The sequence below is a fragment of the Gallinula chloropus genome, assembly GCF_964237585.1.
Source record: "Gallinula chloropus genome assembly, chromosome: 7".
In the NCBI taxonomy this organism is placed as follows: Eukaryota; Metazoa; Chordata; class Aves; order Gruiformes; family Rallidae; genus Gallinula; species Gallinula chloropus.
The window spans coordinates 23,302,566-23,320,913 of NC_140092.1; the positions used below are offsets into that span (position 1 = coordinate 23,302,566).

The following is an 18,348-nucleotide window of genomic DNA, read 5'->3' on the forward strand; positions in this document are numbered from 1 at the left end:
TGGCTGCGCTCTCACCATCTCCGCACACCCCCCCGCGCAATCCTGAGGGCATAAACGCTACCTGATGGCACGGAGACTTCGGCCTCCCCGAGGCCTCTCCTACAGCAAGCTTCTCCTCGAAGGCTGCAAAGGCGCGCAGCCCTCGGGGAGGGCCAAAGCCTTCCCTGCAGACGCTATATAGGATTTTCCGGGCGCTCGCTCACCGCCGGAGCCAGGCGCCGCTGCCGCGCCGGGGTGGGGGTCACCGGCCGGTGCCACTGGGGGCAGGCCGGTGCCACCGCCGTGGTCCACGGCGCATGCGCCGGCCGGGCCACGTCCGGGGCCTGTCGGCAGGCGGAGTGGGGCGAGCAGCCCGGTCGCGGGGGTCGCCGGCGGCAGGGAAAGTCCCCTTCCGAGCCGGGAAATTCCCGCAGCGGCTCCTGCTGGGACGCCGAGCTGCGGGGCTTTCGCAACGCGCGGCCAGCCCCGTCCTCCAGCCCCTGGAAGGACGCTCGCTCCCTGGAACCCCTTCTCCTCCCCTGGCCGGTCCCAACTTCACCACGACGCCCCTCTTCCCCCGACCGGTCGCCGTTCCCCTCGCTGGGCCCGGAGTCCCCTCGTGCTCCCCGGACCCCGCTCCCCCTTCAGCAGTCTTCCTTCTTCATACGCTCAGTCGCTTGCCCTCAGCGGCTCCTCGTTCAGCCCGGACTTCCCCTCTCCCCTCAGCCGCCCCTCGCTTCCCCCCACGGATTTCAAGCCCGCTCCCCCCCGCGCAGCCCTCCGCCGCCTTCTCTCCTCTTCACCCCTCGCCGGGGTTCCCCGGCCAGCTTTGCCCTGGGGGCCGGCTCCCGCGCTGGCGGCGGGGGAAAGCGCTACCCACCCCCGCAGCGGGGTTCCCCCCTCACAGAGGCGGAGCCCGGCCCGGCTTGCGCGGTAGGAAAGCGGAGGGGAAGGGCAACAGGCGGGCCCTGCGAGCCCTTAAAGCAGGGCGGCCATCCTCCTCCCCCGACGGGGAAGGCGGAAGAGCGAAGCAGCAGCTGCCACTCCAGCCTTGCCTGGGTCCCCTTCGGATTTCTATGCACCTAGCTGGATTACTGCTCGCCCCGGAGAAGAAAGAGAAGGGGCAGCAGCGTGACCACGGCTCACCTTCCCCGGCCATGTGCTCGGTAAGCGAGGGCAGCAGTGCAGACCCCTTGGTAGCCCGCTTCAGACAGGTGGAGGAGACGCTGGAGAAGCTGCACCGGGAAAACAGGAGCTTAAAGAACAAAGTGCCTCGGTACAACGCGGTCTGCACCTTGTATCACGAATCCGCGCAGCAACTGAAGCACCTCCAGCTCCAGCTGGCTGCCAAAGAGGCGACGATCCGGGAGCTGCGGAGCAGCCTGGCCCGGCCGCAGCCGCCCCAGGGTGGCGAGGCGGGGGCGGCGGGCACCGAGCCGGCCCACTCGCTGGTGGAGAGCCTGCTAGAGCAGCTGGGCCAGGCCAGGGACCAGCTCAGGGACAGCGAGCGACTCTCGGCGCGGAAAGTGGAAGCTCTGAGCCAGGTAAAACCGCGACCGCCCTCGGAACAAGGCGACCGGGCAGCGCCGCGCCTCCGTGGGCGCAGGGCGCACTCTCCGCGGGAGCCGTGCCCGCGCACTCTCCGCGGGAGCCGTGCCTGGGCGCTCCTCTCCAGAAAAACGGGTCGCCTAAGATTAGCGACCCCGGCAAAGGGCTGCCTTGAACGCGGGATGCGGCCGCCTCGCATCCAGCCTGCTTGATGGCGTTTGTAGGAGCGGAGGGGGGTGCGCCGGTACCGGCGCTGACAAGGCGGGTGAAGTGATGTGCCCGGGGGGAGCAGAGCAAGCTGCGGGTGGCACAGCCGGTAGAGGAAAGCAAGTGCACTGACGAGCTGGTGCGTTTGACAGCACTTGCTCTGTCGCTGGGCTGTCGGGCTGCGCCAAGAGCAATCCGGGCATCTGTATCCAACAGTAGCTCCCACCACATTAAGGTCAAGAAGGGAAACTATCAAATGCTAAGCCAAGATCTCAGTGTGGCGTTACAAGTCTTCAGCAAAACCTCATAAATTCCAAAGTTCCGTGTTACTTACTGAAGATGCTCCTCTTAATGGCATGCAGCAGTTCTCTTCTGTAAGAGAAGCAACTGGTGCTGCCGCTTTTCCTGTTGAGTGTGTTTTCCTGAAGCCCACTTGAAATGGACTTTTGCATTATGGCAGCACGTTAGTACTTGGAGAAGTAACTGGCAAGTCTGGATTGAGGGGAGATAGTTAGGGAAATTGTTATCTTTTATGATAGGAAAAAACCCAAGTCTCAGAACTGCATCCCCTCCCGTCCACCACAAGTGATATTTTTGTTACTGTCATAAAGACTTTCCCATGTTCGGGCCAAAATACTTAAAGAATTTTAAAGCATTTGTTTCTGTATGAGGCTGCATAAAGGAATTTCCAAACCAAGAAGCAGTACTTAAAATTGAAACAAGCATTTTTGTCATAAGCAATCTCTTGACCTAATGCTTATACAAAACATTTTCCATATATGACACTCACCTAAAATGCATTTAAATAAGCTCAAGTTTGGAAATTTGTAATACAGGATGACCTTACTTAGACTTTACAGACAGATGACAAACCTGTGGTATCTGAATGTATTTTGAAGTCTGTTGCTGAATGTGTTTAATCTATAGCAAAGGGGAAATTCAGCATTTAGTATGATGCTAAAGAGTTTAAATGTCAGGAGTAACAAGAAGTGCTATTTCTCTAAGTTATATTTGAATTTTATTCTTTCTAGAAGGAAATATTTTATACCCAATCCAAAACACTGAAATCCTTGTCCCTAAAAAAAAACAACAAAAAAGAGTGCTCCCTGTGATTTACAGGTCCATTATCATTCCCCAAGTACTGGAAGGGTAGAGTAAAACTTGTACCTCTCTCATGGTGTACATGGGCAAATAGGGCATCGTTGATTCTGGAGGAGTACTGCTGCAGAGGTTTCTGTTACCAGCATCTGCTACTCTTTGAGGGTATCAAGCACAAGTTGTTCTCCACAGAGTCAGGACTGATGTACCTCAGATGCCTGGTACTATTGGTTGTAGCCAGTGAGCAAGCAAACTCCTTGCTTCTCCAAACCCCTGCAAAGGAGTTAAGCTCCATGCAGCCTGGATGATCCCACAGAGCTTCCAATTCAACAACAACACATGGCAAGGAGATACAGTTTCCTAAGAGTGTGTCAGACCACCCCCTCACCTATCTCAGAGTCAGCTATGGCCAAAATAGTGTCATTGCTGCCACAGATATTTCATTTTCTGTTTGCCTGTCCTTAGCACTCATCCTTTCCTAGGTGGGGAGGTTGCTGTGCATGCTGTCTCGGCTGTGCCCTTGTGACAGTGCCAGGCAGTGAATGCACTTCACTGGGTTTTGATAACGTGATTTTCCAGTTCCAATTTGTTTGGTTTTTGAGGAAAATCTCTACAACCTGTTAACTGTAGAATTCAGGGCCAGTAAACATTTCTCAGTCTCCACAGCTATTCCTTTTTAAACCACTTTGTTTCTTGTAAGTTCCATGTTTAGTTTGTTGCTTCTGTGTATCTTCTCATAACCTCTTCCTGACTACTTGCTTTTTGTTTCAACTTTCTTCATTCTACTGACTAGAAAGTGTTTGTATAGCTGTTCGAGCAGTTCTTGATTCTGATTGACTGATCTGTCCAGTTCCAAGGTGGAGTGATTATTTAGAAATCTATTTTACCTCAGGCACTTTGCAGTGAGTGCAGGAGCAATATGGAATTGCTGCAATACGGAATTCAGTGCTAGGAATATTTTGGCCTTTGAGTTCACTTTGCTTTTAAATAACTTCCCTTCCCCCTTATGTTTAGGAAGTGCAGAAGTTGAATCAGCAGCTGGAGGAGAAAACCAGAGAGATACAGCAGATGATAGATCAGCCTCCATATGAAAAGGAGAGAGAAATCCTGCGACTTCAGAAGAGCTTGGCAGAGAGAGAGAAGGCTCAGGCCACCAGCGATGTTTTGTGCCGTTCACTCACTGATGAGACTCACCAGCTTCAACGCAAATTAGCATCCACAGCAGAAATGTGTCAGCATCTGGCAAGATGTCTAGAAGAGAAGCAAAGGAAAGAGAAGGGAAATGCGGATGAGCAGATACCTACTGAAAGATCTAATCAGGTAATTCTTACTGCTGCTATGCTGCTTTAAAGTCTTGTCAGCTTCTGAGATGTTAAACACAATATAGCTGTAGCTGTGGAGTAGTGAGAAAGGTATTTCCTGTAGGGTGAAAAGAATACCATGGCAAGCTCTAGATAAATAAGGTACCAATAATTTAGGATGGAAGCAGTTATCAGTCACTTGCTTTTTGGCCATCTCATCTCATCAGCAGGAGCTTCCAACCTCAGCAATTCCATGATTACAATTCTTCCCTGCAGACATAGGAGACAATACCTTCTCTAGACCGCAGCATGCTTCTGTGCATCACTAGATGGTGCTGTGCTTTTCAAGGTGGTATCTCCAGATTACTTATTTAAGCATCTAAATCACAAAACAAAGCAGAGATATTTTAAAGTAGTATTTATATTAAGAACTCTGTAGCACGTGGTCTTCTCAGATCAGGATTTGACTTTGCACACGTAGTACAGACCTACAGAAAAAGTTGGTTAGGGAAGAATGAGTCAAGGTGGCTTTACTTTTTCTTTTTTTGCTCTGGGGTTCCCCTGGGCCTCCCAGTGAAGGCCATGTTTCTCTCCAGCAGGGATGGTTAGAAAAACTGCTTCATGATAGGAAGGTGGCAGTAATGTTGCTGAGGGACACAAAAGAACACCTGGTTTTTGATGCATTTTGCCAATATCTGTGTGGCCTTGCCACATCATCACCTCAGCTGAAGCTTTTCAGTGTAGGGTAGAGGTAGATCACGTTCTGTTGCTCTGGGCACTAAGTCATGGTAATACCATAATGAGGTAACATTAGAGGTGCTGCCTCCAGTAACAGGTCAGGGTGTCAAGTAGGATGCTACAGCTAATTCTCACTATAAAAAGAATAGTTCTGCCTGATGCTATTATTGCTGTGTAGTGGTAACACTGTTTCACATGACCAGTCACCTGTGCTTTCATGATAAACGTTGCACATACTCACTTCCACTGTGCAAAGCATCCAAGGAACATTTCCAAAGAAAACCCGCCTTCAAGTTACCTGTAAGAGACAGAGGTTGACCAGACATGAGAAAAAAAGAACATTTAAAGGACTTGAAGCATTTAGTATTGTCTTACTTTACACATAATTGATAGACAGGAAACTTGATTGACTTTGATATATGTAATAAGTAGCTAACCTTGTACAGTGGGGACTTCCCTGTTGAAGAGAAATTTCAGATGCAATTACTAGCTGATTCTAGGGAATTTTGTACAAAAGTGTTCTATATTACTCATGTACACCGGGGTTTTTTTAAGCAGATGTCACAACTGTAAAAAAAGAGGTATCATTTTAGTCAATTATTTAGCAAGCAGGGTTTTTTTCCCTCAGTAATTTCTTCCTAGTACTGACCAAAATTGCCAGGAATATCAAAGCAAGATGAAGGCATACCTGTGTCTCTGTCATGCATTCCCCCACTCCCAACAAGTAGTTTCCAAGGAGTTTGTGTACTGTTAAGCTCTTATCATCAGCTTAGACCTTCATGCCTGTAACATGTGTGGTATTTTTCTTGTTACCTTTAGTAGGCTCAGACTTTGGTGGGACAAGATAGGCTTTTACTCCACCACACAGGTCTATTTAAAAGCAACACTAAGGTGGTAAAGACCCAAGTACATTTTTGCTTATTAATAATAAAAGCTGTAGGCTATGCTGTTAGTATTTAGAAATAAGTAGACCTAGATGTATGTAGTTGTTTCTCTGATAGCAAATAGTTTTGGAGGATTTTTTAAAAATCAATAATTATTTCCAGTTTAGCAGGATAATAAGGAGCATTTGGGATTTTTAAATTAAATTATCATTTCCTTTATCTGAAAATTACAGCTCTTAGACAACGAAACTTCACTTCAAGCTCTTATCTGCAACCTACAAGATGAAAACAGGATGCTAAAACAAAAAGTAGCTCATGTGAGTACTTGCATTCTGTACATGATTAAATATTTTGAATTACAGTAAATTTGGAATAAGTAAGGCCTGGTTAATCTTAACTAAATGGCAGCTTAATGCAAGTCCAAAACTTTTCTTAGCCCTTCATAGTCTTTGTTCCCTTAGATTATGACATTATTTTTAATGTACTGGGTTTTGTTGTTAAAAATACACCGAAGAAGAAAGTTTTGGTGTTCCTTCCATGCATCAGGATTCCACCCCACGAGGAGAGCACCAGGCCCAGGCTGATCACCAGCCCCCAGCCATTCCATATCATTTAATACCGTCCCTATGGATTGGCAAGTGGGGAAGGCTGCCCGTGGAGAGTCTGGCTTATAGTATGTTAATCTTCTGCTCTCCTGTTGAGTGGCTCATCCACTCTCAGTGGTGGAATCAGCTTATTCTGTTGATCTGTTAGAGAATTTTGGTCCTGCAGATGTAGACAGTCTATGAAAGCTTAGAAGCTTGTGTCTTCACATCTTCTTCATGAGTCTCCTGGGTAATCTTTCAGGTGGAAGACTTAAATGCAAAATGGCAGAAATATGATGCCAGTAGGGATGAGTATGTGAAGCGACTCCACCTGCAGCTCAAAGAGATGAAGTCACAACTGGAGCAGCAGCACTGCCTAACTTCAGCACAAACGAATTCGGACCTGATGCACAAGGAGATATTCCGCTTAAACAAGCTACTGGAAGAAAAAATGAATGAATGCACAAGAACAAAGAGAGAATTAGAAGATGTGAAGAAGGCTAGTGAAGGAGACAACGAGCGCATACAAATGCTGGAGCAGCAGGTCATTAAGTTTCTTTTTCCTAGAGTTCTTAGTTTCTTCTCAGACCACTGAAGTCCAAGGGGGAAAAAATCAAAAGTATTTCTTTTGACATTTGCCACTTGTCTTGACACATTTGGCTGTGCAGATAGCTAACACCACAGGTTTAAAGGAAACACACTACTTACAGAACTGCAGGCTGTTCTGCTGCCTGTAATTCACAATATGAAAGATCAAAAAAAGAACTACAAATGCCCTCAAACTGCAGACATGACAGAGACAATAATACTGAAATTCTGGGAATAAGTATTTACAAACAAAGGAATCACAGCCCTGATTCTTTTTTAACCTAACCTGCCAATGCTCTTATGTATAAAATACTAACATACAAATCCCTTTACAGGTCCTAGTTTATAAAGATGATTTCACATCTGAGAGATCAGACCGAGAACGAGCACAGAGTAAAATACAAGAACTTCAGGCAGAAATCGCATGCCTGCAACATCAGCTAACGAGACGACAGGTAAGAAAGCAACATGCTGCTTGTCATGCAGGATGTCAACAGGGTTCAGGACTAAAAATATACTTTTACATAGAATAAAAAAAAATCTTAGTACTTCTAAAACCATTTCAGCTCAGTGCAGCTATTAAAAACTTAAATTATTTCGTAGTCAGTTCTAGAGGAGATGCTTCCCAATACAGATGTAATACCCTTTCGCAGTCTATTTTCCTTCTGTTTTGGATCAACATAATAAGGGTGAATCCTTAGAGAAGGACAGCCGTGACTCTTGTAACAGTGACAGCTTTGAAGTAGCATACCAGCTATACTCTGTGTTTTCCACAAGCTTTTGTTACAACTGTGGTAGTAAAACTGCCAAACCTGATGCATGGTTTATCAAGTGTTCTGATAAAAACACGAGCAGTGCTTCAGATAGTGCTGATAAGATATTCTGGTAAGGAATACCGTTTCACTGCCTCTTTCTCAAGAGCTCTTTTTTCCCTTTCTAGGACTTAAAGGACACAAATAGCCATGTCAGAGTTCACACTGGTAACCAAAATCGTATGTGCGTACAGATGAACATCGAACACCTGCGAGGCAAGAGCCCAGGGCAGCCAGGCGCGAGAAGAGCCGCCGCACAGCCTGAGCAAACGTCTCCTCCTGCGGACAATGGGAACTCGGGGTCGGAGGGCAGGGCACAGGGTGAACTGAGATGCCCTCATTGTATGAGGCTTTTCAGTGATGAACTCAGTGATGAATTCCTCAAGCATGTGGATGAATGTTGTCAGTGACCACATGACGTGAGGCGTGCAAGTCAATCACTACTTTATAGACAGTAAAACTTGGCTCTCTGCGTATCTCCTACAGTCCTAAACCAGAGTAATTCAAACAGACAGCTCTTAGGGATTAGGAAGATGAACAGTATCTACCTCTTACTTGATTTCACCTTCTCTTGGACTCTATGAAAGACTTCAAGATAAAGCAAAGTGTTTTTCTGAAGAATTCTTTTTGACAGCTACAAGGAAGGCAAGCAGAATGCAAACTGTACTACAAACTGAACTGAAACTTGCAGTGGTAATTAGCTTCCGAGTGCAGCTTGACTCGTCTGGGAGGCTTATTCTTTACCAGCAGTCTGAGGGCTCGTGAAAAAAAATCACTGAACTTGAGATTTTCCTCCTCTTCTGAAAAAGTAGGCTGAAGAATAGGGGAGGAACATTGTGGCAGAAGATAGGGAAGAGTCTTCCTGTGCTTTTATCTGGATTAAAAGCAAAAGTATTTTCTTGTCTATTGAGGCTGAACTTTCAGACATCTCGTCTGAAAATCCTTGTGTTCCACTGAAAGCAGGAGAAGTGAAGAAAACAAAGGGCTGGTTATTGACTATAACTAGCCTGCCTTTTTTGCACAGAAACAATGTACAGGGATATTTATTATTTTCTGTGCTGTAACTATTTCACACATTACTAAATGTGTATTTGTGTAATTATTGAGTGTATTCCTATTCTACCTATGGATTATTTTTATAATAAAAGTGATTGTGCAGTTGCTTTACTACATTAGTAAAGTGGTCAAAAAAAAATATCTCAGTGTAAGTATTTAAATGAGGAGTAGTTCTGGTAATTATGCTAAGGGCTAACTAGATGTCATGGTTTCAGGTATGAGTTGTTTCATTACTTTGGTGACAACCAGTGTCTCAGACATATTTTCAAATATGCTGAGAGGAAGAGTGACCTTTGAGATGTACAAGAACACATTTCATGCCCTACCCAGCCACACATCCGTGATGATGTCAATGCTACCTTAAATTTCTTCTTATCCCATCAGCACTGGAGATAAATTTGTACACCTAAAATTGCTTCAACGGAGAGCAGGGCCTTGATTTGTGAAGGATCAGGGCCACAGGGTTTACCAGCCGTTTCTGAACATGCCAGAGCTGCTGTTAAGGATGGGATACAAAGTAAGGGCCTAGTACAGCCATGACCTTTCACAATTAAAGAAACTAAGAAAATTGTGTACCACTCTTGTCTTCTGCTTTGCTTCCTTCCCAGTATGATAGGTGAGGAAGAGTATATTTTTCTTGATTTGTCCTTTTGGTGATCCTGTTACAGCCCCAAAGGAAGAGGATGGCTTATGCCAATGTTGCCTTAGGTGGGATGTTACTAAAAAAAGATGCACTGTGTGCAGGGGCAGTGGTTCTTACTAATCTACTCGTTAATCGATTGCCAACCTGTGATTGTTTTTCCCTAACACAACACGCTCAGATTTTTCTTTTTTTTTTTATTTGGTGATCATTCTATACATTGCCTTTTAAGGTCTTAGAGATCAGATGCAGACCACAGAATATAGGCTGAGAAACATATGATTAAACTTCCTGTGGCATAAGCTAATCTTACTTTTTCTGACTGCTCTGGTTAGGCAGGCCTTGTTTGCAGCTTCAACATCCAGCGCTACTGTATTGCCAGCGATAGATGAAAGTCCACATTCTGCTCTTTTTTTTTTCAGTGATCCAAGTTACAAGATACTTACAAACACAACCAAGCAGTAAGTTAGAGCTCGGCAGTGCTCTGTTCTTTACTGCACTGAGGTGATCATTGCTCTAATATACATCACTCAGAAGCTCAAGTTTGCTCGTTTCTACTCATGTTAGTCCCTGTGGGTACAGTTGGACAGACTGACCTACAACTCTTATATGCAAGAATGAGGTAAGAGAATCTGCAGTACTCAGAAAGTAATAGTACATATTCTTGCAGGTTCAAGACCTGCAAATCAGTCCCTTTGCCAGAGCAGAGATTAGAGTCTGAATCCTGGGAAAGGAGGCACATCAGTGCTGGGAAACTGGATAGATCTCCACAGAGGATCACGCTGGACCAACAATCAGGTGAAGTTACACGGATTACAGCTATCAAGCTACATAATAGATGACTGGCATTTCAATACATGTGGCAAAAATCTAGGACAGATCTGCTGGTTTTCAGTAGAAAAATACCTCACTTCGGAGCGATCTTATTTTGCCATTTCCTTCTGGCTTTCTTTTTTCCTCTTTCTGGCTTGTAAAAAGCTTTACCTGTTTCTTGTTGTTTTGTCTTAACTGAGAACCCAGTTACACACACTATGAAGAGCTACCAGTGTCTTACATGCAAACGTTTGTTTCAGATCATAGGGTATAACCTATTCCTCCCAAAGAAACCTTGCCTACTACCCAGTGCTTCAACTCTGTAGTATAAAACTCTTCACTTGCCCTCCCGACACCAGGCAGAGCACACACATCAAGGCATCCGAAGCAATTGCCACCACCACCTACATTAACAGTTCAGGCTCCTCAACCTGTCAACCAGAATGTGTTAAAACTGGCAACTCTGCCAAGACTGAAGTGAAAGCACCTATGAGATCCCAGCATTTTTTGAGCCCTCTGAATTAAGGAAAGCTCCTTCTGGCCTCACACTTGGATGGCATTCCAAGTAGCATGTGCCTTGTTTGGTTTGACACTAAAAGCAGCCCAGCTCCTTTCCCAAAAGAAAGCAATAAAAGCATAAAAAAAGTAACTGCATAAAATGAACTTTGGGCAGCACAAACTTTACGAACTTTCAATATCCATCCATACCCTACTCAGGCACAGAAACACACAACATCTGTAAAACTGCAGGAACAAGTCCTCACTCAAGAGACTTGAAACCATACAGAAAATCTACGTGACCATGTGGGGCTTGGTTCCTTGTTTGCTGTATTGGTAACTAAAAGCACCCAAGATAAATAACTAAAGCCTGTTCGCGGGCAAAGTTAACGCTCTGTCAGGCTTCTGTGAATCTCTTGTTGCTGCTGGGCAGTGTCTGTGCTGGAGAGGCATGGCAATACTAGAAGACAGACAGGTACCTCTCCGTGACCAGGGAGGCTGGGAGGAGGCAGGATAGCTGTCTCTTGTGGGACGTGCAGGAATGTGTCTTACAATATTAAGAGCTGCCAAGGTGTATTGGTCCAACTACATTCATCATTAGTCCATCCCTTCTCCTAAAATTCCTCCCTCATCAAATTACTTTCCCTCAAGTTTTGCTCTCCAAACCAGCCCAAGGTTCTGACCCAGCACAAGCACAGAGCTCCTGAGCAGCCCTCTCACCAACAAGGAGGTTCTTGGGCTGTGCTGGCACGCTGGTTCTCATCACTCCTGGGCCTAACTACCCCTTGCCTGGGCTTTTAAAGCAAGAGCTGTCTGGTAACAATTACACTGGCTGCCACGCAGAGGTAGGCCCTTAACACACAATCATGACAGCAGCTGTAGGCAAGACTGACTCACTGAATCTCAGAAAAAAAGAACTGGGAGAAGCCTCAGAAGTTGGTCCTTACCCCAAAAGCCCCAAAGGAGAGAAGTTCAACAACAACGCTGTCTTCTGTAGCATGGGCAGTCTAGAGCCCCAAAAGCTTCTCTGTGACTTTTAAGGCAACGTCTGCTTCCCCCTCCAATGATTTAGGACATCACATCTTTTAACACAAGCCTTAAATGAAGCCTCGAGATTAGGTGCTCACTAATAATAAAACCAACTGCAAGAAGCAGATTTGTTCGAGCAGCAGGTACCTATGCTGTACGGTGTTTTTTTAAGCTTCCATTTCCTGTGGCTGCGCTGCGTGTGTATATATAGAAAGCAAGGGAAATTCCAAACAAGATGCCACACCGTTGTACTCAGAACAGCAGCATTTCTCATTCTAAAAAAGGAAGTCTCAAATTCTTTCTACAAAATCTATGTGAATTCAAAGTATGCTGTAGTAACATTTCCTAGTACTGTGCTTCAGTAGCTTTCAGCTGGGGGGGACGGGACGACATGGACATTTCTTACCCTAAAGGGTAAGAAAGGGTAAGAAAGGGTAAGAAATCCTTACAAAGCACTCGGTCAACCCAGGAGAACCTCAGCAGAGAGATGGGGTACCAGGTTAATAAGCACTCCTGCCTTCTCACCTGGTGCCCCAAATAACTCACTAAGGACCAAGAGCAGCCCAGAACCCTCACTGAAGCTTTCCCTGCAGTGAGCTAGCCTAGCTGCAGGGGGGTCAGAGCTCCAGCAAGGTTGGGGTGGAGGTCTACAAGGTGAGGCAGTAACTGCTGAAACAGGGGCACGGCCTCTGCTCTCACGGCCGCTCAGTGCTTTCTTCCCCTTTCTCTTCAGTATATCCACTTTTCCCTCCCTCTTTACATTTATGGGTAAGAAGCTGTTGGTGCAGGACCTCTTCACACCATGCACTGGATGTACAGCATTTATAGTGGCCAGTGGCCTCCCTCAGGACCCTGAGGTATTTCCATACCAGGTGAAGCTCCATTGTGACCAGCACTGAAACAGACAGTGGGTTATGATCCAGTTTATTTCTAGAAGGCACCAAAAAAAATCCCAAAACACAAAACCGCAACTATTTGAAGTGTGTAACTTGGCTTAACCACACTTGTTCCCCTGATGGTCCTTGCCAGGGCCAGCCCTCCAGCACATCTTCTGGAGGTCTGGTTGGTGGACAGGCCAAGCAACCACGAGCAGGGCTGCTCTGGCTGCTCGGGCTGATGCCCACCTCCTCAGTGTCACACAAACTCACCTTGTGTGAGGCTTTCACACTCTCTCAAGGAGTGGGAAGGAGAAAGAGCAATGGGACCCAGTTCTGCAGTCCCTGTAGATCCACCTCCATCCCTTCCTTGTCACCAGTCCAACCCTCTCTCCCCTCCTCCCCCAATGCTGCACTCAATCTCTTTGTCAAATCTGTCTTCCTACAAAAAGCATCCAGTTTTGGTTTGATTTCTTTCTAAAATTGCCAAGAGACACCTTCTTGGTTACATGCAAATACCACAGGCAGTTTTCACAGGAGGGGCACGCACTTCACCAGGCAAGCCTGGTGTCTGTCCCACCAGCTCTGGCACACCCCATGCCTTGCTGAAGCCAGACTTGCTTCCACCATGTCCCAAACTTCTCCTGCACAGCCCAAAATGACACGGCTGAACAGGACAGTAGGTTTTACAGCTGCAGGTCATGCTCCACAGTGGTCTGGATTTGGGCAATGCCCATGGTTACCTTCTCTGTTGAGACAGGAGCCCACACTAAGGGAATAGTGACTTGCTGCCACAGAAAGCAAGGTGCCAACCTGTGGTCTCCCTCCAGCTGTGCCCCCACAGCCCTCCCTGGGCAGGGCCAGCTGCAGCTCACATGAGCCAGCCACCTGCGCCTACCACCTGGGCCCTGGGCTGGGAGGAGGCTCACAGGCCCTTGTACCCTGTCTGGGAGCAGCCCCACCCTGGCCAGTCCCACTCACAGAGCCCTGGGGCTTTTTCTGCCTGGTAGGAAGCAGGAGGGGGGTCTCAGACAATGCTACAGGACAGGCCTCCATCTCACTCTGGACACACAGTAGGGGAAGCAAGAGGAGCTCAGATCTCCTTGGACTAAGCAATCCCAGACAATATAAGGGAGAAAAATAATAAAGGAAGGAGCTTGGATACCCAGAGAGGAATCAGCCCTCATTCTGACCATCACCACCACATCTCAAGGAAGCTCAGGCATCCAGAGAGGCAGATAAAGGTCCATGGACATTTGGGGAAAAACACAATTTACCAAGAGAAAGGGGGACATGATGTGAAGTGACTCATGGACACCTCAGCTGAACAACAGTCTAAAAGAGCATCCTACCCCTCCTTCCCACCATGTGAACTTGGCCTCAGTGATGCAGATCTAATTCAGTGGTTTCTCAGCTCCCCTTCTGACAGCAATGAGCACCTGCTCCAACTTCTGCAAGGTCTGCTCTTACCTCCCCAGGTGGAAGGACAGAGCTTTCCTGCATGCCACCCCCAAAAGACAGCTGGCAGATGGGAACCAGACATCTCCAGAGGGAAAGGGATCTTCCTTTGTTCCTGGCTACTGTAATAAAGGGACCTCAGCCCTTCATCAAGACCAGCCCTAATCTGAGCCCTAAACTCAAGTAGTGGTTGATCCTCACGAGCAGGAACATCTGTCACCCATGAGATGCACCTAACTGGGTGCATTTTAGGAACTGCTCCTTAAGCAGAGCTCTGCACTGCTAGAGCAAGCCCCATAAGAGACCTGGTGTAGGGTCCCAGAAAAACAAGAGCTAGAGTGTTTCCTGTCCTTAATGGCATCAGAGACCTTGTTCGAGCACTTTGCAGATGGCCACCTCTGCCCCCTCACATGTCACAACAGGACAGTCAAAGCAAAAAACCAGAAGAGCAACAGCAGCACAGAGAAGTGAGTGGGGCAGAACTCCACCAGCATCTTCCAGACTCTCCTTCCTCACAACATGGTGTGTTTTAGGGGCCATGCCATGTTTCCCAGGCAGCGGAGAGATGCACTGAAACAGCCCCTGTCACACACACACAGGGAGAGGACAGCATGTGTTTTTAAGAGGGACATCTTTCCCCATGTCCAGACACCTTGGTGCAGGCCCACCTGGGTGCAGCAGTAGGGCAGGTCTCCTTCCCAGCTCTCCAGCAACACGCATCCTCTGCTACAAGACTAGCAAACCTGCACCTGGGAGGGACAAGCTGTACCTGTAGTTAAGATCAAGTACACGAGGTGATTCTTAGGATGAGGGACATTCCCCTGTCACAGCAGCAGCGAAGCAGAGATGTGCAGGAAGTCTGTCTGTGCTTCACTGCTGCACAACACAGAGGAGGGGCATTGCACCAAATGCCCAGAGAGAGTGTGAGGTCTAAATGTCACTAAAACTTACATCTGTGTTTTAAGCAGGAGTGGGAAGATATGAAGTCTCTTCATTTCATGCAGTTACAAAATTCATTAATGATGATCTGCTCCACGGTGATCTACTCCAATCCTCTTAATTGCTCTTAAACCAGCAGCCTCCCATTTGTCTGGATGCTCTCTGTTGGATAAGCATGTCACGAGAAGAGACGTGGGAGTCCAGAGCACAGGAAGATCCTACAGAATGGTGGCTACAGCCTGCAGAAAGGACAAGTGAAACCCAGGAGACAAAGCTCATCACTACAGAGCCAAGTCCTGAGAGCAGTTTTAAACAGGAAACTGAACCTCACAGTACCAGTAATTGTAAGGTCAGGCCTCAAATTAGCCATGAAGGGCAACCTCTGAAGGGAAGCCTGAAGGGTTATACATGAAGGTGACATGGCATCCAGGGGAGCGATCAAGGAATACAGTGGTTTGCAGGCAATAGGCCTGTGTGTGCAGGTACACCCACTTCTCCTGCTGCCACAAGGGATGTTAGCTGTTACTAGAGGGTGAATGATGCAAAACATGGTCTGAGTACCTCTGCACCTGTACCTCCTGTTTTCTTACAAAGCAGAATTTTGACTGCTCCCCCATGACTCCAGACTCAGAGTGGCTTTAAAAACACATGCAATTTCTTTTGCTAGGTGTGAGTAGGCCAGATATGTGCAACATGCAAGCTGGGAATTCCTCGCCCAGCAGAGGGGACAGCTCTGCAGCAGAGAGGGTCTGGAAAAGGCAGTATGGTGGAATTTGTTTTAAAGGCACACTGCAGCAAAGAGTCCAGCTAGACCAGGGTGTTTTAGAGACAGCTAATGTGCTCCAAGTCATCTTTTTAGATGAATCTCAGTGGCAGAGACAAGGAGCCAGTGTGGGGTGCAGGCCGGCTTTCCCCTCCCACACAAGATCCAACCTTTGATAAGCAGACACGGAATCCCCTAAACTCTGTGCACAGCGACAGCTCCTGGAGAGCCACAACGTGCAGTGGAAAAAGTTGATGAACACAACCACCTCACCACCATCACACAAAGAACAGGCGACAACTTATTTCGGGAGCTGTTTTGAGGCTTCGTTTTGTTGCACCTACACACACCGGCCACAGCACTGCACCCCCTCCTACAAAATGTCAAAGTCTTCAACTCCTGAGACTAACAATTAAGTGGGGAAAATGAGTGTGTGAAGTTGGGATTGCACTGGTCTTGCCTTTCTCCTCAACTCAGGGTTTGCGCTCCCCTCGTCCTAAGTTTCCTCCCGCTGGCATCTCCTTGGACAGGCAGTGGGCAAGTGTTCATTTTTACCTCTGTGGTTTCCAGGTGACAGACACTCTCAGGGAAAGTTTACTGGAGCTTTATCCTTCCTGAAACGGCAGCAAAGCCGAGTAACCACTTCCTCTTCGCACGGCTGAGGAACTTCAAATGTGCTGTGTTGCAAAACAGCGTGAGGACACCCTCCCTCCTGCCCTGCTGTACTCCCTTGCGTGCGGTACTACCCGTGGTTACGCGCACTGGGCAGCAACAAGGTTGGGAAATAGCTGGGCAGTAAAAGCCACTCTCACGGCCTGGAAAGGCAGGCGAGCGCTACCTTCTCCTCTTCCCTGCGGTCAGCTCATGCCTTTGCTTTCCCAGCAGCTGTGAACAACCCAGATCCTGCAGACACCAAAACTTGGATTTTGAGAGTCTGGGCAACTCCATGATTTGGGGTCAAGCCCCAGAAGGACGCCCCCACTAAACGTACTTGCAAGTATTTCTGTTTGCTGCAACAGTACAAAAGCAAATCCCGAGAACGTGCAGCAACTTCTAACAGAGGGTTTTGTAAAACTGAGCTCTCTGCTTGCTTCCTTCACTTACTACGTGGGGCATGTAATGTCCCCAGCATCTACTGAAAAGGACACCAATGTCCGAAGGTAAGAAGCTGGGCGCATGTAACTCTCCAGCAACTCTTCTGAATCTTAAAGCAGGTGGTTGAGAGCTGGTGTTAACACTGCTGCAAGGTCGGATATCAAAGTGGCTAACGTTCGGACTTCACAAGTCCAATTCCAGTCTCCTCTACGCAGCTTTTGACTCAGGAGAGACAGAGGCTGTGACTCATCTAAACGCTGAGCTTTGCGGCAGGGCAAAGCACAGGGGCTGCCCTGCAGTTGTCCTGGGGATGGTGCAAACGCAACCAGAACAAGCATTTTGCAAACAGTGCAACTGTTCTGACATTGTTTCAATGAGACAACCCTGTGATGTCACAGAGAAAGTCCTGGGCTGGGTACGCTGAGAATCTCAGCGTTGGGTGACCTGTACAGCCCCTTAATGCTGTCAAAGCCTACAGGCTCTGCTGGGGCTCTCCCTTCCCCAGTTTTCCACAGTATTTAAATGCTTTTCTGCCCTGTGGCTGATGGCAGGAAAGGTCCTGGTTCTGTACCTGAGTGATCTTAGCTGGTTTTCCTTAAGGCCCAGCAAGTTGCATCACTGTTCACTTTTAGGCAGCCACAAACGTGACACGGGTTGAGGAGGCTGGCACACTGCTATGGTTTAGGGCTGTGCCCACATTTGGGGGTTACATACTTAATTACAATGAGCACACAACTTATTAAGTTCATTAATATCCCTCCCCCCCTCTCCAACTTCTAAAGCTATCCTGACTAAAAATCCCAGCTACAGCACTATGAGTGGCCTCTCCAGCACACCCAGCCCCATCCCATCACTTTGTGTCCATGAACAGGCTGTGGTTCAAAGCCTGCCTTACTCAATACATCAGCCTGCCATTAATACCTATTTCCAAACAGGCATGGTTTGAACAGTGAAAGTCCATCCACTAAATTGCTCAGGGAGCAACACAACCTGCAACAGCCTCTCTGGCCTTCGGTGCACCAAACCAGTACAACCTGTGGCTACACAGTTGTGTATGATGGAGCAATTACTCCAATTGCTTATGCAATTGCTCATGAGTCAGGATGAGTCTGATCGACCCAGAAGGCTGACAGCAGAGACAGGCAACACACAGAGATCCTAGTGTAAGCAGTGCTGGATCCTTCACATTTGTAAAACCAGAATCTCTTGGAAAGAGGAGCTGTGGACTACAGGTTCAGAAAAAGCCAACTTGTGTTTCTGTGCCTGGAGTTTGGGACTTTCATTCTGGCTCTTTGCAAGGGAGAAGTCAAATATGAAAGAGGAGAATATAAACACGCCAGAAAGCTATAAAAGCTTAATGATTTGGAAGCCAAGACTGACCATGAAGGCAGGTATTTTTAATATTTTTAGGAAATAAACAAGAGAACAGCTTTCAAGCATGCA

The 18,348-nt window shown here is 47.4% G+C and overlaps 1 protein-coding gene across 1 annotated transcript; it reads left to right on the forward strand.

Annotated features, from left to right (window-relative positions):
- The first annotated feature begins 1,010 nt into the window (after positions 1-1,010).
- On the forward strand, positions 1,011-8,907 carry TNIP2 (TNFAIP3 interacting protein 2). The gene is made up of 6 exons (XM_084266921.1): positions 1,011-1,523; positions 3,847-4,152; positions 5,989-6,072; positions 6,602-6,883; positions 7,263-7,382; positions 7,868-8,907. The coding sequence occupies exons 1-6, from the start codon at positions 1,056-1,058 to the stop codon at positions 8,147-8,149; spliced, it is 1,542 nt and encodes a 513-aa protein (XP_084123047.1). The 5' UTR covers positions 1,011-1,055; the 3' UTR covers positions 8,150-8,907.
- The last annotated feature ends 9,441 nt before the right edge of the window (positions 8,908-18,348 follow it).